Genomic DNA, 26,691 nt, shown 5'->3' with positions numbered 1-26,691 from the left:
CAGGAATTGAACAGACGCTGCTTGGGGCTTTGGCATGATTTCTTTTACAGGTTTTAGTATTATGAATTTTGTGTTCTTTTAGTTTTATGCTTCAGTTACTTAGAGCAGTTTATTGTCTCAGTTGCCTACTGTACTAACAAATTAACGATTTCTGAGTCTGGTTTGACCTTTTTTTTTCATTCCTGTTCAAAATTTGATTTTAGGAGCTGTCTGCAACCTCTGACACCAATCTAGTAAAGTCCCTCATGAATTTGATGGACTGCATGATGGATGAATTTCAGGATGAAGCAAAGATAAAGAACATGGATGAGAAAGATATTTGCTCCTGGCTTGAGGTTTGTGTCCACACTGCTGCTACTAATGCTACTAATTATTATTGTAGTACTATAAAAAGTAGTAACGTATGAAATAACTAATGGTGTTTTAAAGAAGTCTTTCTCGCTTTTTGGCATTTTAGTACAACCCTACAAGATGGCTTTACAGTGCAGTCCACAATATACAGTTTTCACTTCCCACTTGCTCTAGTCTCAGTGCAGCTCTACACCTCTTTGATATGCGTAATTCAGCATACAGCATTTTGGCTAATTAGTAGATATGACACAGTACAAACAGAAAAAGTCAAACTCACAAGAGCTTAGAAATACTGAACCAACGTCCGAGATCTCCAAGACTCCCCATTGTGTCCGTTCTCATTTGATCACATTAAAAAGATGCAGTGTGCACTTGAACGTACTGCAAACACTGCACAGACTAAATCTGAATCCTGTTATATGCTCAGAATACAAATTGAGAATGTGTCTCATAAAAAAAAAATGGCACTGTCAAGTTTTGTTTCATGTTGATGCCGTGCCTGTGATGTTGCTCTCAGAAGCAGAGAAATGCTTACATGAACATAAATGGAGAGAAAAAAAGTGTGTGTGTGTAAAACTGCTGTTTAGAAACTGTTTCTAAAATGAGACTTAAATAGAGAAAATTAAAACTGTAGTTTAAAGTATTAAAATGTAAAACTAGAAAATGTATATTCTGTAATCCGTAACTCTGTGATAACAATACAGATATAATACAAGAAGAAAAAAAAAACATTCCTTTGTCATTCTAAATTTACTGTGTTAATTGCCACACAGGCCCACAAAAAACGGAAAAGTTTTAGCAGATGAGCCCTTTCGTCTCCCCCCTGCATGGGTTCCAATTGATTTTTTTCCTCTGAATCATGTCTTTTGAAAGCACTACTATTATCCCCCTGTGGCATACTGCACTGATGAATGCCTTTCAACCCTCTCTCCTATGTTTCTCAGCTAGTCATTATCAAAGTGTTGAATTAATCAGCTTTTTAACAGCAGGAGCTATCATGAGGCTGCTAAGCCTCATTTCCAATTCCTACAGTATCCCCTGCTGTTTCTTTTTTCCTAACAAAGGTCCTTTCTTTTTGGATTTTGTTTTTTGTCTCATTTAATAATCTGTACACTACTTGAGGCATTTGCATGGTTGCGGTACATTTAAATCAATATAATGAGCACAGCCGTCTCTATAGGAAAATCATTTACCACAAATCCTATATGGGCACAGAGATTATTATTTTTATGCTAGACTGGCTACTGTGTGTTACAGGGTATCTGTTTACCTTCTTATCCTCACCAGCAGAGTATGTAGTCTATGCAGTCATTCAAAAATATTCAGTGGGTAAATACTTGAAAAATAAATACTTGAAAGTCAGTATTTGCTATGACCACCTTTATTCTTTAACACAGCTGTGAAGCTGCCTACCCAACATTTGCACATATTCCAGGCTTCAGTTGCCTAGGTAACCTTCTAATGTATTTATTACCAGGTCATATGCCAATCAGTGGTATCCTGTGCCTTCTCTTGGTAGTGACTTGCCTGGAAGTTCAGAAAAGTTTGTTTATTTCAGGTCCCACCCATTTCGTGTCCCAGGGTTTAGTTTGCCCGTAGCCACTTGAAGTCACCTAATGTCCACTTTCTACTTTCTATGGTCTCTGGTCCTGTGAAGTTGTTCCACAGTTGATGCAGCTTTCTTGTAAATTCGTAGCAGTCTTCAGGAATGGTTCTCTAGTCTTCTTGAAGGACATTCAAAGCTCTTCTCTGGATGTTGGCTGCCTTTTGTTCTGAGGAGACCAATCCATGACGGGCAGAGTTCCACTGTGTGTGTTTTCCATTCAAACCATGTCTGTGCCTCCACCTTGTTTAACAGAAGGCATTTGCTATTTTACTTGTTTCCTGATCTTTGTACTTATTGTTGACAATTTCAACCAAAAATGTCAAATTTGGATTCATCACTTTTTAACAAAAGCAGCTAATATCCAGAGAAAAACTTAGAAAGACTTTCAGAAAGCCTGGAGACCTATTGCAAGACCACTTTAAAAGTTTAATAGAAAATCTGCCTCCTTGGAAGCAAAATATGAAGAAATGAGGGTTGGCTCCAGACCTTTGCACAATACTTTACATTATCATGGTTGAAATAAGGTTAAATTACAGTAGCCTGAAAAAGATGACTTTTCACAATTTTCTCCTTTAAATCAAATTTTAATTTCAATGAAAGAGAAATGTTTTTGTCAGTATAATCTTTCTTGTCAAATTTTAACGTTGTTAGGATGTCTGGGAAAATGATCTTTTCAATGTGATTTAATTTATTTTTGGTGAGTGGGATGTGATTATATTTAATGGCTGTTTTAGGGATATATATGGTTTAAAAAAGAAGTCCATTTTGGATAAATTTGGACCAAATCAGATGGACTAAACATAGTTAACTTTTGATGTCTTTGATGACTGGAAGACCAAATTTAGGCTGGAAAGCAGTGTCCATGGATGTCTGGTGCTTGTTGGGTAGTCTTTATCAAAAGTTCATAAATATTAGTCAACAATCCCAATTTACTGAGTAGTAGTAATTATTTTTTTAATGCACTTTGAGTCTTCACCATTGATTTAGTGAAATATATCCATATTATATACACATAATGAAAACCAGTGATGGCATTCCTTTTCTTTTACAAAGGGCACATTTGTGTTCTGCCTGGTCTGGTCAGTGGGGGCCAGCTGTGATGATCTGGGCCGGGTCAAGTTTGATGCGCTGGTAAGAGAGGTGCTGAATGGTCCTTTAAGTAAGGAGAGAGCAGCCCAACATGGCATTCTGGTTTCTGTGGAGGCTCCAACGAAACAGCTGACAGTTCCCTTGCCCACTGAGGGAACACTCTATCAGTATTGTTTCATTAAAGAGGTAAGAGTGCTTTTGATACTGTTGTGCAAATTTCACCTGTGCTTTAAATTATTCAGGGTTAGGATTAGAATAAAAGCAAGATAACGGACTCAGTGATGAAACAGAGAAATTGTATTGCTTTTTTTGAAAAATGTCCTCTGATCTTAATGGCAACAGGTTTCAGAAAAGTTAGGATAGGGCAGATGTACCACTGTGATGTGTTACCTCTTATTTTTTAAGTGCTGTGTACGTGCTTGGGAACTAAGGAGAGCAGCTGCTGCCATTTTGAATGTGAAATGCTTTCCTTTTCTTGCTTGATGCAGGAGTTTAGCTTCTCGGAAGCCTGGTGGCCACTTCATCAAATATTATTAACCATCAACAATCAAAAATAGATAGTATATGTGCCCAACACTCATTGAGCTTTATAGCTTAAGTGCAAGTCTTCACCATTTCATCATTTCTATGTTAGGGCCCAGGCAGGTGGGAGCTTTGGACAGATAAGCTAAAGGCTGCTCGCCCCATAGGCAAGGACATGCAGTTCAATGAGATCATTGTTCCCACTGAGAACACAGTACGCTACACGGCACTGATGGAGCTCCTCGTCACTCACCAGAAGCCCACTATTTTCATTGGTCCCACTGGTACTGGCAAGAGTGTCTACATTACAGTAAGTTGTGCAATTTATGTTTTTTATAAATCTAACCTTTGGAAAGCACTACAGTATTTAGTTTAACACAAACTGATATGAGGTAATATGTACAATATATGTAGGTGAAACTGAAATGTATTTGCTTGAATATTGTTAGATAAGAAGCGTCCCTCAACATTTTTATTATAAAATGATGTAGTGATTTATGTAGCGCTTAATGTGTATTTATATTTAAGAAGACTTTTAAATGTGAAGTTGATAGTTCTCTAAGGTAATAACAGTTCACATTATTGAAATGTTTCAGGTTGTCATTTAATACATCCTTTGTCAAGTCATGCCTACCCACCTTGTGTCCCATCATGGTCAACATTATTAGCAGCTACATAGAAACTAGCGTGGTACACTGCATGGCAGTTTGCCCATCCTGTCTACATGTGGTTTGTGGACTTGGAGAAGGTATTTGACCGCTTGCCTTGGGGTGTCCTGTGGAGTGTCTGGCCCATTGTTATGAGCCATTCAGTCCCTGTACAACAGGAGCCAGAGCTTGGTCCACATTGCCGGTAATAAGTTGGACTTGTTCCAATTGATGTTGGACTTCACCAGGACTGCCCTTTGTTAGCAATTCTGTTCATAATGTTTATGGACAGAGTTTCTAACCTTCCACCTTGGTGACGTCAGAATCTCATCTCTGCTTTTTGCTTGTGATGTTGTCTAATTGGCTGCAAAACAATAAGAAATTATGAAGGGGCAAATAGTCTTTCACAGCACTGTATATATCATTATAGTATAATGATATATATACTACACTGTATATAGTATATTCCATAATACTATGGAAAAATTATGTAGTATAAAGATAAAGAGTTTGCTTGAGCTATTTCATTAAATATACAAAAATCATTCTGATTGGGTCAGTTGGGAACTTTTGTCAAATTTGACAGATTTCTTTTTTTCTTAAATAAAAAGACCCCAACACAGAACTGGGATATCGTCCTGTTATACTAGAAGTCACCAAAACCTCCATGAATTGCCATTAATTAAGTGTTTAAGTTATGTTAAAATTAAATATGAATATATGTCCTATAAAGCAGTTTTTATTTGCATGAATTTGTTGTCAGATGCAGACAAACATTGCCATTGACAACATCACTACCTAAGATGATTAAGCATTAATTCATGAGATTTGCGGTCCCAGCCTAGAGTTAAGTGCTCTGAGCACACCAATAATTTGGAGGCAGCTACAGAAGCCAGGTGTGAAATGAGCACCTTAGAGGAATGCATAGTATCTTTCAGCAGTGCTTTGACTATTTATATCAAGGACTAATCCCTCCTCCTTCCCTTTGCTTCATTAGTTCATCCATTAGCAAGTCCAAACTTCAGACTCTGGGGTGAGTGGAGATCATTTCACTTGGGAGCCTGCCTTGTTCTCCACTTCCTGCCTGTCTGCCCAGTGATGTGGCTGTGTCCCATGTCATAATCAGCAGACTGTGGCAGAATCCCAAATCTGGCAGAAGTGATAAGCATTCAGACTATGTGAATATGTATGGCACTGTGCCCGTATTTGCATCGTCAACCGACTACTTAAAGCTCTGTCACCTGCCCCACACTAATCTGGGGTGAGACAAAGACAAGCGGCGCTGCTGGTCTATAATTTACACAAGAGGGTGATGCACTTTCTCTACAGCTTGTGATTATTCACATCACAAGTCCCCTCTGATTATGCAGCTTGTTACTCAGATAATTTGAAAACTTGTATATGACCACTTTATGCATGCTTATGCAGAAAGCAAGCTGGGGCTGTGCTCTGAACCTAAAGATAAAATCCTAATGAAATGCAACAGATTTCTATGTATTCTATGTTCTCTGTCCATATAAACGGAGAAAGAAATTTGTTCGAAAGGCACTAGTTATTCTGGGCTTTTAGTTAAATGTCCCTTTTGGAAACTCATGTAGATTGAAAAAGTCATTGATTTTGCCATTTTAGCCTGCGTAATATTACTTTAGACCCCATCCTTAGGGAAGCAACTCATTTACCACTTCATTTCAGAGTAATTTTCAGGGTTTAACTGAGACCCAATTTTTATCTAATGAAATACATACTGAAAGCGTCATTTAATTAGATTAAAAAAACATATAACGAGCATTTATTCAAATCAGATTTGAAATTATGTGTACTTGTAACAGGTATCTTTGGTATACTTATTCAAAGTAGGGTGAAAATGAGCACTGCAGTTTTTCAAGTATGCGGTAATCACAAGGTTATAGAATAGACTAGTAAACTGTTATTGTCATCAAACATGGAATATGACAGAACCTAGCAGCTGACACAATTCTGTGTCTTTTCCTTACAAAAAATAAAGAAATATGCCAGATATTCACGGTAAACAGTGGTCTGTGAGTGGGGCAGCCAGTGATATTTTCTGCAGTCCTGGTGACCCTCTCCAGAGCAGGCCGCAAACCAGGCAGTTGCGTCAGCGCTGGCTCTATGGTGGCTTGGTAGAAGGACACCTGCAGCTTCTTCTCCAGGTTGTTCCTCCACCAGACTCGCAGGAGTAGAGTCTCTACCAGACCTTTTTCGTCAGTGCTGCTGAGTTGGCAGACCAGGTGAGGTCCTCAGAGATGTGGACACTCCCACCTCTGCCTCCTGAAGTCAACGACCATCTCTTTGGTCTTAGTGGTGTTCAGCTCCATATTGTTTTTGATGCACCACCCTGCCAGCTCCTGTATTTCCTCCCTGTAGGCTGTTTCACCCCACTCCCACCCCTAAAGATCAGGCCGACCACTGTGGTGTTGTCGGCAAACATGATGAGGGTACCTGAGGGGCGGATGGGGACACAATCGTACATGTAGTGGGCAAAGGAGGGGGCTCAGCACAAAGCCCTGGGAGGTGCCACTTATTATATTTCTGTAAATATATTACTTTGTTCATGACATACCCAGTTCTTCATAAATCAGTTTTATGATTTTAATAAACGATGCTAAATTTAAATCTTTTTACAGTATAAACCCTCAACTTACTGCAGCAACATTTATGTTTACATCTTTTTTTACAGTGTGATACTTTAATGCAAAAGAAAAATTTGATGAAATGAGAGGAGGGCAGTTTATTGTATGTTAAAGAGAGGTTAAAATGTCAACACTTTAAATGGCTGAAGGAAGTTGTACTCAAATGTGTTGGTGTGGCTATCACCCTTTCTAGCGAAATGTCCTTAAACCTTGAGCAAAGTTAGATTTTTATGACCAACTAAAAGTTATAAAGTTTAGCCACTGTGATTTAAAGAAATAAGCAATATGGGTGATTTTAATATTAATTGGGATTTAAATAATGAAACCAACAACCTTAAACAGATCACTGATCTTTTTTTAAAAACTGATAGAACAGTGTACTAGAACAACCTCTTGTTTAAAAACCAGAAAGAAACATTAAAATTTGTATTTTTTGGCTGGTTGTCAGACCATAATGACATTTTCTTTTCATGAAATCCTGCATAATTTTTTTTTTAAATTCATTTAAAACTATAAGCTCACTTAAAGGCACGTCAAAGTGTGAAACTGTCGCAAAGAGTCAGCAGCACATCCTTGAAATAGCTCTAAAAGGGACTGATTGGAGTAAACTGATTTCAGATAGGGACATACACAGTGAGTGTAATTTATTTCTTTGAAGAATTAATAAAGTGATGGTATCAAATTAAAAAGGGAATACGCTTCCCTGGCTGAATTATGAATGCAGTAACCTGATGAAAGATAGCTACTGACTGCTTAAAAAATGCTTGAAGTCAGGTTGAAGTCTTTTTTACAGACAACCAAAAATTCACTTTTATGAGGAATGAAGTAATGCAGACCATATAAAAGGCTAAATAAGATTTCTTTATTCAGATAACTGAAGGCAAAGAGGGGATGGAAAAAGAATTCTGGCAAAATATTAATAAATTGTGCAGATAAAAAAATACTATACCAAAGATCTAGAATTCCAAATAAATAATTTATTAGTGAAAAGAATATACATATTTATTTAATTGAATGTTTTTTCTTGAATTCTATTTATGCAATCATTTGGCTTTTTACTCCACCTGATGTTACTCACAGACCCATTAATTGCATGCAACCTCTCTTTAAATTAAAGGAACTAACACAACAAGAAGTTGTCAGTATTATCAATTCACTGAAAAGCACCAAAACTAAGGATGTCTATTTACTTGATGCTTGGTTTTTAAAATAATAATAAAGCCTCTTTATTATTTCCAATTACAGATTTCATTACTCGGTCCTTTAAGCAAAATGTTGTCCCATTACGATGGTTACCCTAATTTTTAAATCAAGTGAAAAAAACAAATATGGCTAATTATCAACTGATTAGTGGATGGAGCAGCTCTCATTTCTAGAAATCTGGCCAAACTTATTAAACCCCCCCAAAACATGACTATCCAGGGTTGAGACCAGGAAGAAGAGTTGCAGTCTTAAACACCTCTCGTTCCTGTCAACCCGCAAAACCTCATCTTCATAGAGACGGTGCCTGCTCCCAGACCACCAAAAAACATCCAAAAACCATCAAAAAGCAATTTAAGCATAAAAATTCAAAAAGGAAAAAAAACAAAACAAAACCAATGTAGCATCCTTAACAGCACCAAAGAGTAAATCAGTCAAATGTGGATTATTAAATATTAGGTTTCTCTCTCCCTGTTAGTAAATTATTTAAAAATTGATCAACATATTGATTTATTCTACCTTACAGAAACCTGGATACAGCAGGATGAATAGTTTAAGGCCCCGTTTACACCACACAGTTTCAAAATGAAAACGGTGTCGTTTTGGTGCGTTTCAGCCTCCCGTTTACACGAGAATGGAGTGAAAATGATGCATTTTAGAAACGGGGTCCAGAGTGAAGCGTTTCAGAAACACACTGGCCTCCGTCCTCGTGTAAACGGTTGAATACGGTGCGTTTTGGAAACGGGGGTACTCGCACATGCATACTATGGTTTCGACCGCCACAGTTTTCCGCGCATGCGCTAATAGATGAACAACACTCGTTAGGGTTGGGATTCACCTTGTGGCCCGGCAATGGGAACTACGTTGTTTTCACTGTTTCAAGCGTCTTTGTGTAAACACAGAGCGTTTCTGAAACGTCTCCGTGTAAACCGGAGGCCGAAGCATCAATACAACACCGTTTCCAGTGGAAACGTCGTGTAAACGGGGCCTAATTGCTTTAATTTATTTGAAATCCTGAATCAGCCTGGTCCACCCTAATTGGAAAACTCAAAAACCTGTTTTATTTTTTATTATCTATCATCCATCTGGTCCTTGCTCAGAGTTTCTGTCTGATTTCTCAGACTTTTTATTTAGTGCTCACTTCAGATAAAATAATTATAGTGGGCGATTTTAACATCCATGTAGATGCTGAAAATGACAGCCTCAACACTGCATTTAATCTATTATTAGATTCAGTTGGCTTCTCTCTAAATGTAAATGAACCCACCCAAGACTTTAACCACACTCTGGGCTTGTTCTAAAATATGGCATAGAGATTGAAACCTTAACAATATTTTGTGAAAACTCACTCCTGTTTGTTAATTTCATAATAAAATTTACATTTACTTTAATGGATTACATGGTAATGGGGAATAAGTTTTACTACAGTACGAGTCTTTCTTTTTCTCTCAAAAATTCTTGAAAGAGTAGTTGTAAAACAGCTAACTGATCATCTGCAGAGGAATGGTTTATTGAAGAGTTTCAGTCAGGTTTCAGAATTCATCATATTACAGAAACAGCATTAGTGAAGGTTACAAATGATCTTCTTACAGCCTCTGACAGTGGACTCATCTCTGTTCTTGTCCTGTTGGACCTTGGCGCAGCTTTCAATACTGCTGATCATAACATTTTAGTACAGAGATTAAAGCATGCCATAAGTTTTAAAGGTACTGTGCTGCAGTGGTTTGAATCATCCATCCAGGGTCGCGGGGGGCTGGAGCATATCCGAGCTGACATAGGGTGAGAGGCAGGGTACACTCTGGACATGTCGCCAGCCTGTCGCAGGGCCAACAAAGAAAAACAGACAACCATCTATACTCACATTCACACCTTTGGGCAATTTAGAGTGGCCTAACCCTAACCTAACCCCAGTAAGTGCATGTATTTGGACTGTGGGAGGAAACCGGAGTACCTGGAGAAAACCCACACAGACACGTGGAGAACATGCAAACTCCACACAGAGAGTGGGGCCCAGGCCAAGGTGGAATCGGACCCAGGCCTCCCAGATGATATTCTGACTGTGAGGAAACAGTGCTAACCACCGTTCCACCGTGCTGCCTGGTTTGAGTCATATTTATCTAATAGACTCCAATTTGTTCATTTAAATGGTGAGCCTTCTTCATGCACTAAGGTTAATTATGGAGTTCCACAGGGTTCTGTGCTAGGACCAATTTTATTTACACTATACATGCTTCCCCTAGGCAGTATTATTAGAAAGCATTGCATACATTTTCATTGTTATGCAGATGATACCCAGCTTTATATATCATGAAGCCAGATGACACAGATCAATTAGTTAAACTGCAAGAATGTCTTAAAGACATAAAGGCCTGGATGACCTCTAATTTCCTGCTTCTAAATTCAGATAAAACTGAAGTTCTTGTGCTCAGCCCCACAAACCTTAGAAATATGATGTCAAACCAGATACTTAGCCTGGGTGGCATTATCTTGGCCTTGAGTAAAACTGAGAAATCTTGGAGTCGTTTTTGACCAGGATATGTTCTTCACTGCACATATTAAATAAAATTATGCAGGATGGGTTTTTTGCATTTGTGCAATATTTCTAAAATTAGAAACATCCTGTCTCAGAGTGACGCTGAAAAGCTAATTCATGCATTTTTTACTTCTAGGCTGGACTATTGTAAGCTCCCTGAAAAGCCTTCAGCTGATCCAAAATGCTGCAGCTAGAGTACTGACAGGGACTAGAAAGAGAGAGCATATTTCTCCCATATTGGCTTCTCTTTATTGGCTCTCTCTTACTTCCAGAATAGAATTTAAAATTCTTCTCCTCACATGCAAGGTCTTGAATAATCAGGCCCTATCTTCCTCATAGACCTCATAGTACCATATCACCCCAATAGAGCACTCTCAGACTGATCACTTACTTGTGGTTCCTAGGATACTTAAGAGTAGAATGGGAGGCAGAGCCTTCAGCTTTCAGTTATGTGGAACCAGCTCCTAATTTGGATTTGAGAGACAGATACCCTCTATTTTTTTAGATTACTCTTAAAATGTACCTTTTTGATCAAGCTTATTGTTAGGGCTGAATCAGGTGACCCTGAACCATCCCTTAGTTTTGCTGCAATAGGCCTAGGCTGCTGGGGGGGTTCCCATGATCCACTGAGTATTTCTTTTCATTCACCTCTTTTTACTTTGTTTATGCAGTACTCTGCATTTAATCATTAATTGTTATTAATCTCTGGCTCTGTTTCATAGCATTTCCCATCTCTCTCCCCTCAGCCCCAACCTGTCATGGCAGATGACTGCCCCTCCCTGAGCCTGGTTCTGCTGGAGGTTTCTTCCTGTTAAAAGGGAGTTTTCTCTTCCCACTGTTTCCAAATGTTTGCTCATAGCAGGTTGTTTTGACTGTTGGGTTTAATCTGTAATTACTGTATGATCTTTACCTTACAATATAAACCACCTTGAGGTGACTGTTTGTTGTGATTTGGTGCCGTATAAATTGAATTAAATTGAATCTCCTAGTCACATCTAAGATAGCAGAAAAATGGGTGACCACGTTATTGCCTAGTAATCTATTCCAGCCTTTTATGCCCAGTCTAGATTCCACATCCATCATTTCACAGAATCAGAATCAAAACATTAAAACATTTTGGGCCTTTTGCAGTTGGCACAGTAGTGGAGAGTGTAGAGGAAAGCAGAGGGAGTGGGGGAAAGCAAAGGGCCTCAGGTTGGTCATTAACCCAGGTTGCTGCATTAAAACCTTTCTGCATATGGTCACCTGCACCCCCAGCAAATTGTGTGTGTGTATAGATAAAGTAAAATGTTTACTGCATGGAAATGCTTGCGTGGTTGGTGTCTTTTTAGATTTAAAGAAAGCATTTGACACTGTCAGTCATCAACTCCTTTTGAGCGCCTTAAGGTGACTGTTTGTTGTGATTGGGCTCTATAAAAATTAAATTGAATTGAAATTGAATTGAATCTAAATTAGAAGTTTTTTTTCCCTAAAGGGACACGCAAGATCTACTTAATGCATGTCAAAATGTTAATATACTTAATATACTTTAATCTTTATACATACAAGACTCCCAAGAAGCATCGCTTATTCTTACAGAGGCATTGACTCATGTCCAGGAGTGGCTTACTGAATCATGTCTCTTATTAAACACTAAAGAAATGGTGTGAGGTTGGCACTAGTACCACTATTAGAGGAAACTGTGAGGTGAAAAACTGTGTTGTCAGTAAAGGGAGCTACATATTGGAATAACTTACCAGGGGCAATAAAGGAGCCCTCTACATATCTCATATTTAAGGCACATGTCAAACAATGGCTGACGGTAAAACAGGTCTTTGTGTTTGTACATGTATTTTACATGTATTTTACATGTATTTTAAAATTTTAAATTAGCAGTTTTGCTATATTCTGGAATGTTTACATCTCATATTTTTGGTATACTGATCTCCATTACTATGTGTTAAATAAATAAATAAAGATAGTATATTATTTACAGTACACTCCCATACCATGAGATTTGATGATAACTTGGGTTCATATTTCAAATATCTCTTCCCTAGGACTTCCTATTGAATAAGCTACAGAAGGATGTGTACACCCCATTGTTTATCAACTTCTCAGCCCAGACTACAGCTGCCCAGACACAAAACATTATTATGTCCAAGCTAGATAAGCGACGCAAAGGAGTGTTCGGCCCTCCAGTGGGGCAAAAAATGGTAGAGCCTCTTTATCACTTACATTTTCTTTTGTTTGAACATCTTGTTTCTTTGTTGGTGTGCACTCAATCTATTCTAAGAGTTTAACAATGTGTGCAGCATACAGTTTTAAATACAACAAAGTTGTGTTGTTTTTTCACAATTATGCAGTTTTATTTTAAGAATACTAATGTTGCATCTTATTAGGTGGTATTTGTGGATGATGTAAACATGCCAGCCAGAGAGGTTTATGGTGCCCAGCCTCCTGTGGAGCTGCTCCGCCAGTGGCTGGATCACTGGAACTGGTATGACTTGAAGGACTGTTCCATGATTAATCTGACGGATATCCTGATCATATGTGCGATGGCGCCACCTGGTAAGTAGGAGCTCTGCTACTCAAAGGTTAATTAGAAATGCCATCAGACAATGACAGAAATGTCAGTGCTTGATTAAAATGTGGGCTATTTGTAGAGTGAGTATTTTTGTTTTTGTGTTACTCAAGCAACAGATCAGTGTCACAAATCACTTCCTGCTGTTTTGTGGAACTCCTCATTGCCTTAAGGTTTTTACACATCTGCCTCCCCTGAAACTACCAGTGTTAACATGAAATCAACCCCATCCAGTGAGGCAGCTGGCAGCAACAGCTGCATAAGAAAGGCAGTGGGATCCACCCACATTTTTAGTGGTGCCTTACCTGACCTTTTTAGTTTTTCTAAGGTCTGCATAACTGCAGCAACCTGAAACCGAATTAAAACAGGTAACATAGGACCTCTGTATGACTGCTGTCCCAAGTGTTTACCAAGTGCCGCATTGAATATTTCTGGACCTCACAAAACAATTTCATTGGCCATAGCTCAGAAATTAATGTGGAGAAAAAAAAGACAAAATGTCACATATTTAATTAAATTGAAAAAAGTTTTGTACTTTTAATAAATATTCATAAGACTTTATATCCAGAAGTTCAGATTTTACCTTTACTGTGACATTATAATGTTCTACAAATATACTTTTTTATTCAATGTCATAACCAAGAAGGTGCAAAAATTCTCAGTGTCAGGTAAAGCAGAAACAAGAGATATTATGCCCTCCATTGAGGTTTTTTTTTTTTTTTTTTGATTTGACTGCTAGGTGGACACCCTCTACACTTTCTTACCCTGCATAAAAGCTATGACAGCAGGCCTCCTGTTTCTCTCGAGGTTGCCTGGTAGCCTGCCAAAAGCACATTGCTTTTGCTGGCTTCAGGTGATTGCTGTAACACCATGTGATAGTAGTCTATCGATTCTCTGTGCTCATCCGTAAAACTGTCTCAAAGGGAAGACAGTATGTTTCACACTGGAATCGGGCCGTTCAGTATATTGATAAAATGTCAATACATCAATACTTCAGTTTTGCTGCAGAATGCACGCAATACTTTTATTAAATTCCTTTAGTTTTATCTACATTCACTACACTATGTGATTCTGGACAGACAAAGATCTAAACTGAAACTTAACTATTTTTTGCACGCTTAAAGCAGTACGTTGGTAATTCTAGTTTATATTTGTCTTGCTTTTTTTTAGGTGGGGGGCGTAACCCTGTCACGCCTCGGTTCCTGCGTCACTTCAACATGATTACCATTAATGACTTTGATGAGAAGACCATGTATACAATTTTCTCCAGGATCACAGATTGGCATTTTACAATACGGTAACACTGACAATCATGTTGCTGATAGTGACTTTATTAAAATTTACCAAGTATATGTGCATGTGTAAATAACTATATCCTGTATATACAGTATATAATAACTTACATACTACAGAAGGTGCTGCCTGGTCTTTTGGAACAACATCTTCAGTATCATAACTAAGTCACGTTTAGCAATAGAATAAATTGTAAATGATCACAAACAAATGCTGAGGCAGCAAAGGCTTTCAGGAGTAAATACCAGTTACAAATATTCTATTCATCAGTTTCTCTGTCAATCATTAGAAGATTAAATGTGGAACTTTTCTTCTCTTCGTGCTCTGCCACATTGTTTTCCTGAGACCACAAGTCATAAAGCAATCAAAATCTTTTGGACACATTTCAAATCTGTTTTAAAGTTGTTTTTGCATTTTGAAAACAATATCATTTATTTAAAAAATATTCTTGATAATATATGTAAGCTCAGCGTATAGTTAAAAAAGCAATTACAGATTCATTTTTCTAACTAAACTTTAGGAAACAATCAGGACAGGATCTGAACAATGAATTAATTTGCAGGTTTTCATTCCCCGAGCCATTTGCTGCTCTGACTTCTCCGATCGTCCATAGCACTATGTCAGTTTACCAAGAGGCCACCAAGAAACTGCTACCAACCCCCACAAAGTCCCATTACTTGTTCAATTTGCGTGACGTCTCCCGGGTTATCCAGGGCATCTGCCTATCACGGCCGGAGACCGCAGAGGAACAGTCTGTCATCAAACGACTCTGGGTCCACGAGGTAATGTCACACATAACAAACAGTATGAGGTACATGAAAGCAGCATGACTAAAGTAACCTAAAATGCAGCTGTGGAAAGTGAAAATGGATTATAACATAGCTTCAGTCATGCCAACACCTGCCTCCAACTTGAACTGACAGATCATTTGTTTGCACTGATTGTGTTGAGATCTTTCAATATCTGTGTCTCTCTGCATTTGTCTCTTTCTGTCTTTTTCTTGCTAATCCTTAGGTCCTGAGGGTATACTATGATCGACTGGTCGACAACGCAGATCGATCCTGGCTTGTAAGCCATCTACAGGTCGTGTGTCAGAATCACATGCAGGAGGACTTCCATCAGCTCTTCCAGCATCTAGACCAGGACCAAGATGGAAAGGTTACTGAGGATGACCTGCGCAGCCTCATGTTTTGTGACTTTCATGACCCCAAGGGTGAGGACCGCAATTACCGCGAAGTACACAACCTAGATCAACTACGTAAGGTTGCGGAGTCACACTTGGAGGAGTTCAACAACATCAGCAAAGCACCAATGAATCTGGTGCTCTTCCGTTTTGCCATCGAACATGTGTGCCGCATTTCCCGCATCCTCAAGCAGCCAAGTGGCCATGCCTTGCTGGTAGGGGTTGGTGGGAGTGGGCGTCAGTCTCTCACACGCTTGGCTGCCTACATGGCAGAAGGACAGCTTTTCCAGGTGGAAATCTCCAAGACCTATGGAACCACTGAATGGCATGATGACCTGAAGCAAATCATTAGGAAGTCTACAGAAGGAGAAGCTCATGGCGTCTTCCTCTTTACAGACACTCAGATCAAAATGAAGTCATTCTTGGAGGACATTGGCAACTTGCTCAACACTGGTGAGGTAAAGTGGAGATAGAAAGAGAGACTGACTAATGGATTCAGGTAAGCAGATGGTGACACAAGGAGAAGAGGTGTAAAAGTGTAAATATTTTCTTATTTTCAGGTGCCTAACTTGTTTGCAGTGGACGAGAAGCAGGAAATCTGTGAGCAAATGCGTGTGCTGGACAGGCAGCGAGATCGAGACAAACAGACAGATGGTAGCCCCTTGTCCCTTTTCAACATGTTCTTAGAACGCTGTCGCACACAGCTGCATGTGGTGTTAGCCATGAGTCCCATTGGAGATGCTTTTAGGGACCGCTTGAGACGTTTCCCTGCGCTCATTAACTGCTGTACCATTGACTGGTTTCAGGTGAGTGTATGTACTGTATGTAGCATGTGGTGTACTACTTGTCCAATCAAAGAGTTGCACTAATGGTTCACCAGTAAACACAGAGAGCATGTAGTGTATTTCAGGCTCCAGTCATTAGTAACTGAAAACAGTACCAGTAATACAGAGCAGAGAAATAAACTGTATGTTTGGCAGCACAGCTGTTAAAAACAGGAAGAACAGCCTATTTACTTCCCTGTTTAGACCTGGCCTGAAGATGCCCTGCAGGCAGTGGCCTACTGCTTCTTGGGGGATGTTAAGATGACGGATGAGGCCCGAAAAGGCTGCATTACTATGTGCAAGAACTTCCACACCTCAACCATTAATTTGTCCCAACGCTTTCGGACTGAGTTGCAGCGTCACAATTATGTGACTCCAACCTCATACCTGGAGCTCATTTCCACATTCAAAGCCTTGCTGAAGACAAAAAGAATGTAAGATAAGATATATTTTATGTATCCATATTTAGTTGTAATGTTTTTTTACTTCAGATGCCGTTTTTGCATGCATAAACATTTCCCTTTAATCCCTGTCTTTTGCCCAGTGACGTGATGACGATGAAATGTCGCTATGAAGTGGGTCTCGAAAAGCTGAAGTCAGCTGCAGAACAGGTGGCTACTATGCAAGTTGAGCTAGAGGCACTACAGCCACAGCTCCTTGTAGCTAGCAAAGAGGTAGATGAGATGATGGTGGTGATTGAGCGTGAATCTGTGGAGGTGGCTGAGACAGAGAGGGTGGTAAAAATGGATGAAGCCATTGCCAACAAACAAGCCATGGCTGCCAAAGCCATCAAAGATGAATGCAATGATGACCTGGCTGAAGCCATGCCCATCCTGGAGTCAGCCCTGGCTGCACTGAATACTCTCACCACTCAGGTAAAAGCAATAATATGCTTTCTTCCTAATATGGCATAAAGGCCAGGTACTGTATGGTGTATAGTGAATAGTGATTTGTGGTTCTATCAACAGGATATCACAGTGGTGAAGTCCATGAAAAGCCCACCCATAGCAGTCAAGCTAGTTATGGAGGCAATTTGCATCCTCAAAGGCATCAAGCCAGATCGTGTGCTGGACCCCTCAGGCTCTGGTAAAAAAGTGGAAGACTATTGGGGCCCAGCCAAAAAGCTTCTGGGAGACTTAAGGTTTCTCCAGAGCCTCCATGAGTATGACAAAGATAACATTCCACCAAATGTTATGGCCATCATCCGCACTAAGTACATAACCAACCCAGACTTTGTACCAGAAAAGATTAGAACTGCATCCACTGCAGCTGAGGGCCTGTGTAAGTGGGTTTGTGCCATGGACAAGTATGACAAGTGAGTGACATTCTCCTCTTGTGTTCTTAGTTATCAAAATTAATGTACATTGACAAAGCCTGGGCAAGCTTTTCATCCATTTTAGTGATTAACATGAAGCTTTGTTAGCTTCAAAGGAGTAATATGTTTACTGCTGTATGCCATGAATATGCCAGGTCCCAAGTGATTCATCTAAGAGGCCAAAATCCAAGATATGAATAATTTAAAAGGAAATGTTAACATCATTATTGTTGTGACAGTCTTAAATGCTACTTTTATTTATTGATGCAAAGGTTGCCATAAGTTTTGGCTGACAAAATTTCCCTGCCTACAGTTTTCTGGCTGTTTTTCATAAACAGTATGTAGTTTCAGTGCAAGTGTGGCATTCAGTGACAGTCACTGTATGCCTTGATCTAAAAACAGTAAGATGAGGTACATATTATACTGCTACATGTGCTGTAGTATCATCTTATATGTTTCAAAAGCAGTCAAAAAGTTACAGAACTTTGGTGTATGCTAATTTATACTCATGGAGTACAGATGTTTTTTTGTGTGTGTGTGTGTGTGTGTAGATGAACTAACCTGTTACATTCAATGTTATCACCATTATCACAGCATTTGTTTCACCTTTAGTTCATGCATATGTAGTAAAGCATTCCTATATGTATTCTGTATATATTCCTATTAATGAAATTAAAATATGTTCTTCAGAGTTGCCAAGGTGGTGGCTCCAAAGAAGGAGAAGCTGGCACAGGCTGAAGGGAAGCTACAGGTGGCCATGGAGGGCTTGAGAAAAAAGCAGGCTGCCCTAAAAGAAGTCCAGGATAAACTTGCAAAACTTCAGGAGACTTTCGATGCCAATAAAAACAAAAAAGCTGACCTGGAGAGCCAGGTTTGCGGTCTCTGTTGGAGAAACTGATACATTTTAATGGTTGCTATTATTTGAGATGTTACTTTCTTTACACAGATCCAATCACCGAATTTGGTTTGTAATCACTGCTGTAGATGTTAAATTAGGGAAGGGTGGGGGCTAACTACAACAACCAGTTGTTTATCCACTGAATATGAATAGATGTAGTCATTCATCCAAACCCAAAAAATACAGCAAAGAAGAGAAAATGGCACTGAAAGGAAGTCAGGAAAACTTTGTTGAAATATTGTTCAGTTTCCTCTTCTAATGATGCCCTCCAGGTCGATCTGTGCAGTAAGAAGCTGGGGCGAGCTGAGCAGCTCATTGGAGGCTTGGGTGGGGAGAAGACACGCTGGAGTGAAATGGCCTTAAAACTTGGAAACCTCTACAATAACCTGACTGGGGACATCCTCATCTCAGCAGGCATAGTAGCTTACCTGGGAGCATTCACCTCCAGCTACAGACAGGTACAGACCACAGACTGTATTTAAAAGATTGACATATTCACAGTGATGTTATGCACTGGTGTGTGGACTACCATTTCACAGCTTGAGTTTGGCTTTGTTTTATTTTCATGTTGATTTTTTTGAAACCATCCTTGACCATACTTAGATACAGGTTCAGCTAGGGGCAGCTGTCTGGTGAGAGGAAACTAAAAAAAAAACCCAAAATGTGCTTAACTAAGAAACTGAGCAGCCAACTCTTTAAAGTGTGTTTTCATAAAATGTAATATGAAACAAATGAAACCAGACCCAATGCAGTAATAAAAGCCCTGATTATTTGAAAGTTATCTAACAAACTGCCCTTATAGGGTCACCAAATCATGTCAGACATGCTTATTTTTGCTGTCTGTGGGTGCTGACTCACTTTTGGAGCCTCACGGGGCCATGTAAGGAATGACTGTTTTTGTGCAATTGAGCGTTAGCTTCATTTTTCTGCCCCCTTAGGGGTTACAGATTGGTACAGACCGCTGAGGAACCAGGTAGTACATAGACAAGATGAGTATCAACATATTATTAGGAGATGGGATAACATTTGGAATTGGCATTTCCATTTATTGAGAGGTTAATGATTTGTTTCTATTCTCAGTTATTGAATGCCAAATGCTTGAGAGCAGTTTAATGAAAAGTAAATACTTCAGAAGTACCAACACTCTAGCTGAGCTTCACATGTCTCCAAGACCAAAATGGTACTTAACAGTCATCTTTTATACTAGGGTACTAGACACATTTTAATACTAATAATTATAATATATTTAATACTAATAAACTGCACACATGAAAGATTTACATATGATGTGTATGTAAATCTTAAATCTGTTCATCCTGCTGTTCAGGCAGGTGCTCATATTTGTTTGCAGGTTAGTGTGTTTGTTTCTGCACATGTAGGAAAGTGAAAATGACGCTGTTACCATTAATCTGCTGATTTCCAGTATCAGACCCAGGAGTGGATGAATCTTTGTAAGAGCAGAGAGATCCCATGCTCCCCCAACATGTCTCTAATGAATTCGCTGGGTGATCCAGTGAAGATTCGAGCTTGGACCATTGCTGGCCTACCTTCAGACAGCTTCTCGATAGATAACGCCATCATAATCTCGTGAGTACTGAAGTCACACTTTAGAAGGCACAAATATTACCGTAATGCTTAGCATTATGTTTATTATGAATTCAGTGCACCTACTGTGGCTCACTTAAGGCAATGTCTCAATGGCAACAATAAAAAAGAGAAAATAGAACTTGAAATAGAATTTTCACCAAAGCAATTTAGAGGTGCAGTACATCTGCAGATAGTTGCTGAGATAGAGACAGGGGTCTTTTATTTACTCTGTAGGATTGTGTTAGAGTATGAATGCAGTGCTGCTGTATATGTGGCTTAACAAATGATCAGGATTAAATCGGTCAGTTTGTCCTAATGAAAAAGGAGGCTACCACATATTGTCTATTACTTCCTTAAGGTGCACTCAAAAATAACACTGTTTGTGTAAACAAAGAAGCAACATTGTGCTGTAATCACAGGACTATTGCCACTGGGGTGCTATCCAACTGTGAGCTGTCTAACTGTGCTCAGTCAGTGTTCACCTCTCAGCTGCTCTCTGCATCTCAGTTGTTGTTCTCCAATGTTCCCCCCTAACCAACTGTGCCTCACAGTTAAAAAGATCTCTCACTCTGACAAGGTAGCATCATTTGATCACACACCTCTATGTGTGTGTGTGTGTGTGTGTGTGTGTGTGTGTGTGTGTGTGTGTGTGTGTGTGTGTGTGTGTGTGTGTGTGTGTGTGTGTGTGTGTGTGTGTGTGTGTGTGTGTATTTGTAGTAACGCCAGGCGGTGGCCTCTGATGATCGATCCCCAAGGCCAGGCCAACAAGTGGGTGAAAAATATGGAGAAGATCAATGACCTGCATGTTATTAAACTGAGCGATACTGACTTTGTACGCACTCTGGAGAATTGCATCCAGTTTGGCAAACCAGGTAATCTAGAATTCTTCTAGTTCAATGCTTCTACTGTGGCCGCCTCAACTATATTGTTGTATTCCCTGTTATTGCCTGCTGAGGTCTCTCTTTACCACAGAAACCAATTACTGCTGCCCCAAGAATGCAGCTCTCTTTTGTTCGTTGTTGTTCTGCAGTGGCAGAATTGAAATAAGTAATATTTCTGAGTGAGTCGTTCCTGAGCAAGTCTTTATGCAGGCTTAATGTACCATTAATATGTCGAACGACTATAGATCACATTAAAGCTCAGGAGAAATCAATTATGTGTTGTGCATTTACTTTTCCCCTGCCTGTCAAGTTGAAATGTGTAGGCAGGACGTGACAGTGTTTCTGCACCGTTTTGTGTTTTTCTGTATCTGGTTTTATTCGTCTCCGTAGCCCTGAAGTGGAACATCGCTCTATTCCCAGTGCTGCTGTGTAGACGTGACCCTTTTGGGCTACAAACACCATATCTCATAGAAAAGTGCATAACATAAAAAGAAGTTGTGGTGAAATACTTGTAGTTATTTCTTCTCATATTATTTTGAAGGGGGCATGAGGGGCGACATCAAGAAATAATTAAGACTCAGAAGCGGCGAAAGCTGTACCACCATTACAAAGACGTCTAAATAATGAGCTGATCCAGTCAGCCAGTGGCTCTTTGCTTACTGGAAGACTGCGAGGCTAACAGCTCAGAGAGTAGCTTGTCCTTTTACAGTGCAAAAGAGTCCCCTGAGGGTATAGTTTCATCCTTCACAGCTTGTTTTCTTATTTCACAGTTTTACAGTTTCTTGCTGTTTGTATTGCAGTTTATAATCCTGATGATGCACTACTATTCTTTCTTTTAGCATGGTTTGGCTGGTGCTTTCGTGGCAAATCTCTTAGGCTAGGCTTATGTTTATTACATTTAAAAAAGTGCCTTTTTATTATGGTAAGATATATGACATATTAATGCCCGTACTGGGACAAAAATGTTGGAAAGGGTTGACCTGCTTTGGTAACTTTCTTGTGAGAGAAAGTTCATCAGCTCACAGTCTGTCTGAAAGCTGAAGAAAAACTTAGTTACCACCTAAAGGCAAAATGTCAATTATAGATGGGCTGATGTTGGTAACATGAGAACAGCATTATCATACTTAATGTGAAATCGTATTAATAATGATGTCATGGGAGTAAGGCAATTGCATTTTCATGTGCTTCACTGATTTCTTGATATTACACATGTATGCAAGTGCAGTGGAAGTTCACGGTTGAGTACTAATCACAGGCAGCTAAAAGAGAGTTTGAGTTTAGCTTTAATTCATCATGTAACATAATATGTAGTTTATGCCAGCCAGAAATGCATCAGTATGCCTATTACAAGTCTCTGTATGGAGTATAAACTTTTGTTGTTGGGAAGGGTCTCCCACTGCTCCTGTAATATGATTTTAAAGATTTTTAAATTGAAAGAACATTTTCAAGCAAGATGCAATGCTTTCCAGAGGAAGGAACATGGCCACAATGACATGAAGTGAGAGGCCTGCATGAAATAAATGCACCATGAAATAAGTAAAATGACAAGCCATGATACAATGCAGTACAGTGTATTGAAATCAAAACAAGAGAATAAAACTAATACGTAAGAGAGAGGAAAATGAAGCACAACAACCATGGAAGGATAATGGTGAAAAAAGTTATATTATGTAGTTAAATTAGACAAAGAATTAAATATTTTAAATATTCAAGACAAAGACCATATTAAAGACCCTATATAGTCTTTTTTCTTTTTTTAACAAGGAAGTGAAACATTTGACATTATGAGTCTCTTCTGCATGGGTAGAGCCATGTACTGTAAGGCTAATGCAGGGTTCGAATCTACCCTGTGGCCATTCACTGCGTGTCCTCGCCTGGTCCTTCCTGCCTTCTCTCCACTGACCTATGACAATAAAGGATAAAAAGCCCAAAAAATGTATTTAAAAAAGAAAAAAGAACCTTTATTATTTAGGCATTCATTTTAAAACCCCTATATAAATGAATAAGGAGAGGGTCATAAATGTAATTTCAGGGGTCACAAGCACATAAAAACCTGAAAATAACTTTTAAAAAGTTTGGTGTTTTTTCTCCCAAAATAAGTTTTTTGGTTGAATGGCTCTTTGAGGTATGGTCTGGATGACTGCCATGCTTCTATGAACCCTACACTGACTAGTACTCTGCTAAGCTGGCTAACTTGTGCTCTATAAGAGATTGGGAAACAGTACTACAGAGAGGATTAAATTGTTGTGGGTAAGGTGCTGTTTTGGCTGGAGAATTTAGAAATATTTGAAGCTGTGAAGCAGCTCAGCTGTTGAGGCAGTAGTGTTGGTCAACAGTTTGACAGCTTAGTGTATTTATAAAGATGTCTTTCTCCCGAAAGAAGGTGGTGATTAGACAAAACACTGATGTGAACATTTTCTTTCAGTGCTGCTGGAGAATGTCGGTGTGGAGCTGGACCCCATCCTGGAGCCTCTGCTGCTTCAGCAGACCTTTAAACAGGGCGGTGCATTGTGTATCCGTCTGGGAGACTCTACTATTGAATATGTTCCTGACTTTCGCTTCTACATCACTACCAAACGACGCAACCCTCACTACCTGCCTGAGACATCTGTCAAGGTACTGTGGAGAGATTCTGCCGTCGCCATTGTTGTACTCTTTCCCCTTCTATTATAGTACAAAGTACAGCAATTATTACTACTAGCACTAGATCTGAAACTTTTTTTTTAATGTATTGAAGTTAATAATGTTTTTAGAAAATATCAATACTTTTCATTAGAGCAGCATGGGTTTGCAGCAGATTCATTATTGTGTTTTGTTGTAATGGCTCGCCACCAATTTCACTGGTCAGCTTGCCTAGATCAACCATCTAAGCATTGAGAGTGAACCTGAATGCATATCAGCTTCTGTGATTAGCTTTGCTTTTTTCATTCTACATTGTGGAGACACGCAGAGATACCCGTGTCCTGTTACTGTCACTGCTGCAATTTCTATACAGTGTACTCCAACACACAGACACAAATCTGATCACACCTTTAGTTGTAAAAGGGGAGCAAAGCATTTATAGTCATTGCACATCACAGTGCTGTTTACAGCAAGTTTCAGTGTTGTTGTAATGAGCCTTATGCAGTCCTCCATGCCTTGTCTACTGAGTTCTTCCACACAGATGGAGCTATAACTCTTCAGTTGCATCACAGCCAAGTATAGATGTATCTACCACAAGAGAGCCTTAACCAACTTCTTTGGGAATAATAAAATACAAGCTCTCACATAAACCACCTGAGTCATCCACTGTCCTCTGCCTTTAAAATATTAGTAATAATAGTAACAAATAGCATAATTTAGGACTTTAAACTTTTCATTTGATAGCAGATTGTAATTTTGTTCTAAAAGATGAACAGCATTTCTTCTTTGGCTCTTTGTTATCGATACCACCCAAATTACATTTTAACCTTAGTAACACAGTCAATCATTGTTCACTGATATCATCTATATCACCTTCCCAATGGAACACAGCCTCCATCCACCCTGAAAAAAAAGGATTCCAAGAAAAGGAGCATTAAAGCAAAATTGCATTACTGAGAGGCAAGGGGTTGGAAAGCATTACAGAAGATCACATTTCAAGCATCTATTTGCAGGGGCTCTGCTCTTTATGGGCAGCTATTAAATTGATTCAACTCATTTTTCACAACTGGCTCAATTCTTCTCTTTTTTCCCCATTTTGCTTAAATTTTTTTTTTTTTTTTTTTTTTTGGTCTTCAGTACAGTACACTGAGCCTTTCATTATTCCCATTAAACCCTGTTTGAAATGCAATAGCTCTAAATACGAGAGGGTAAGCATCTAGAATAAAAGTCCTTAAGGAGCACAAGGGACAAGGTGAAGCAAAGAAGGAGGGTGTATGTGTGAAAAGGACAAACTGGAGATTTATTCAGGCTCTGAGTCTTTACCACCAGCTGAGTGGGTCTCACAGCATCAATAGAAATGGAATTAAGACTCGGAGAAGTGCACTCGTTTATTAGGGCAGAGAGTAGATAGCACATATAGGCTTTTAACCTCTGGGTAAGTGCAATGCAGGATGACTACGCCTGTTGTAAAAGACACTCCTTCACTTTGAGCTGCAACACCTTTTCACAGAAAAGGGGAAAAAAAGTAAATGTATCCTACCTGTTTGGTCAGGAGAAAAGCTCTGAAACCAAGACGATCAACACTATGAAGTACTTCACTTTAATGACAAAGGCGGGCCTAAAAGACGGGGCCCTTCCTCAGAAAGATATAAACACACACACACACACACACACACACACCACTTATTTTTTCACAATTATGTCTCCATAGTTTTGTGAAGTGGATATTCTGTATGTTGTAGGTGACTCTGCTAAACTTCATGATCACTCCAGAGGGTATTCAGGACCAGCTACTGGGCATAGTGGTAGCCCAGGAGAGGCCTGACCTGGAAGAAGAGAAACAAGCTCTCATTCTGCAGGGAGCAGAGAACAAAAGGTGCAGAAGCATATATAAGACCAAGGTCAAATCCATTCAACTAATTAAATAAAATCTTTATTTCCCTAGAAGACTGTTAGTTCACAGTTGCATTTTTTTTTTGCCAGACAACTAAAGGAGATTGAAGACAAAATCTTAGAGGTGCTGTCCTCCTCTAAGGGCAACATCCTGGAGGATGAGACTGCCGTCCAGATCCTCTCTGCTTCCAAGGTGCTTGCCAATGAGATCTCAGAAAAGCAAGCTGTGGCTGAGATAACAGAGAAGAAGATTGATGAGACCCGCATGGGCTACACGCCCATTGCTGTGCATTCTGCCATCTTGTTCTTCTCTATTGCTGACCTGGCTAACATTGAACCCATGTACCAATACTCCCTCACCTGGTTTATGAACCTCTTCATCAGCTCCATTGAGAGCTCAGACAAGAGTGATGACTTGGAGCAGAGGTAAGCAGGCCTGACTAATGTACTAGCAAAATACTAGTCCCTGCAAGTCACTTTGCAGGTCACCAAAACACTGATTTGAGGTCACTCAACTCTAAACTGTTAAAAAATAGATACTAATAAATTAGTGATAGTGCACTAATGTGAGTAGGGTTTTTTTGTATTCACGTATAATTTAACAAGATTACTTAAATGATGGCATATGTCTCTTTTTCAGGCTACAGATCCTCAGGGACCACTTTACCTACACACTGTATGTGAATGTGTGCCGCTCACTGTTTGAGAAGGATAAGTTACTCTTTTCCTTCTGCCTCAGTGTCAGCCTGCTTATGCACAACAAGCTGGTAGGAATTTACACAGATGCACACATTTGTTAATGGAGAATACACCCATATTGTTTTGTTTGTTTGTTGGTTGGTTGGTTTATTTGTTTATTATTTGTTAATATGTGATTGGGTAATCAGTACAGCTCCTTAGTGTCAGTTATCAGCACTGGTCTTCTCAAGGATTGCTTTAGATTATCTGTATCTGCTATTTTCAATTTGCATAAACTACTTATCCAAAGATAATCCCCCAAATTGTCAAGTATTAATCCACTTAATCACAAATC

General features: G+C 39.3%; 1 protein-coding gene across 3 annotated transcripts in view; it reads left to right on the top strand.

Annotated features, from left to right (window-relative positions):
- The window catches only part of dnah7 (dynein, axonemal, heavy chain 7), an 85,896-nt gene that overhangs the window by 39,303 nt on the left and 19,902 nt on the right, over positions 1 to 26,691 (top strand). For all 3 annotated transcript variants that reach the window (XM_030758000.1, XM_030758001.1, XM_030758002.1), the window contains 20 exons: positions 204 to 335; positions 3,011 to 3,232; positions 3,681 to 3,878; positions 12,639 to 12,794; positions 12,981 to 13,149; positions 14,333 to 14,459; positions 15,018 to 15,237; positions 15,470 to 16,096; positions 16,199 to 16,444; positions 16,667 to 16,896; positions 17,007 to 17,337; positions 17,431 to 17,777; positions 18,468 to 18,648; positions 18,948 to 19,133; positions 20,099 to 20,262; positions 20,980 to 21,134; positions 23,569 to 23,759; positions 25,508 to 25,641; positions 25,749 to 26,084; positions 26,299 to 26,425. In XM_030758000.1, coding sequence (XP_030613860.1) covers positions 204 to 335; positions 3,011 to 3,232; positions 3,681 to 3,878; positions 12,639 to 12,794; positions 12,981 to 13,149; positions 14,333 to 14,459; positions 15,018 to 15,237; positions 15,470 to 16,096; positions 16,199 to 16,444; positions 16,667 to 16,896; positions 17,007 to 17,337; positions 17,431 to 17,777; positions 18,468 to 18,648; positions 18,948 to 19,133; positions 20,099 to 20,262; positions 20,980 to 21,134; positions 23,569 to 23,759; positions 25,508 to 25,641; positions 25,749 to 26,084; positions 26,299 to 26,425 — 4,479 coding nt within the window. The remainder of the gene's footprint in view (positions 1 to 203; positions 336 to 3,010; positions 3,233 to 3,680; positions 3,879 to 12,638; positions 12,795 to 12,980; positions 13,150 to 14,332; positions 14,460 to 15,017; positions 15,238 to 15,469; positions 16,097 to 16,198; positions 16,445 to 16,666; positions 16,897 to 17,006; positions 17,338 to 17,430; positions 17,778 to 18,467; positions 18,649 to 18,947; positions 19,134 to 20,098; positions 20,263 to 20,979; positions 21,135 to 23,568; positions 23,760 to 25,507; positions 25,642 to 25,748; positions 26,085 to 26,298; positions 26,426 to 26,691) is intronic.

Source organism: Archocentrus centrarchus, chromosome 21 (assembly GCF_007364275.1).
Source record: "Archocentrus centrarchus isolate MPI-CPG fArcCen1 chromosome 21, fArcCen1, whole genome shotgun sequence".
Lineage (NCBI taxonomy): Eukaryota > Metazoa > Chordata > Actinopteri > Cichliformes > Cichlidae > Archocentrus > Archocentrus centrarchus.
This window is presented reverse-complemented; position numbering and strand designations above follow the sequence as displayed.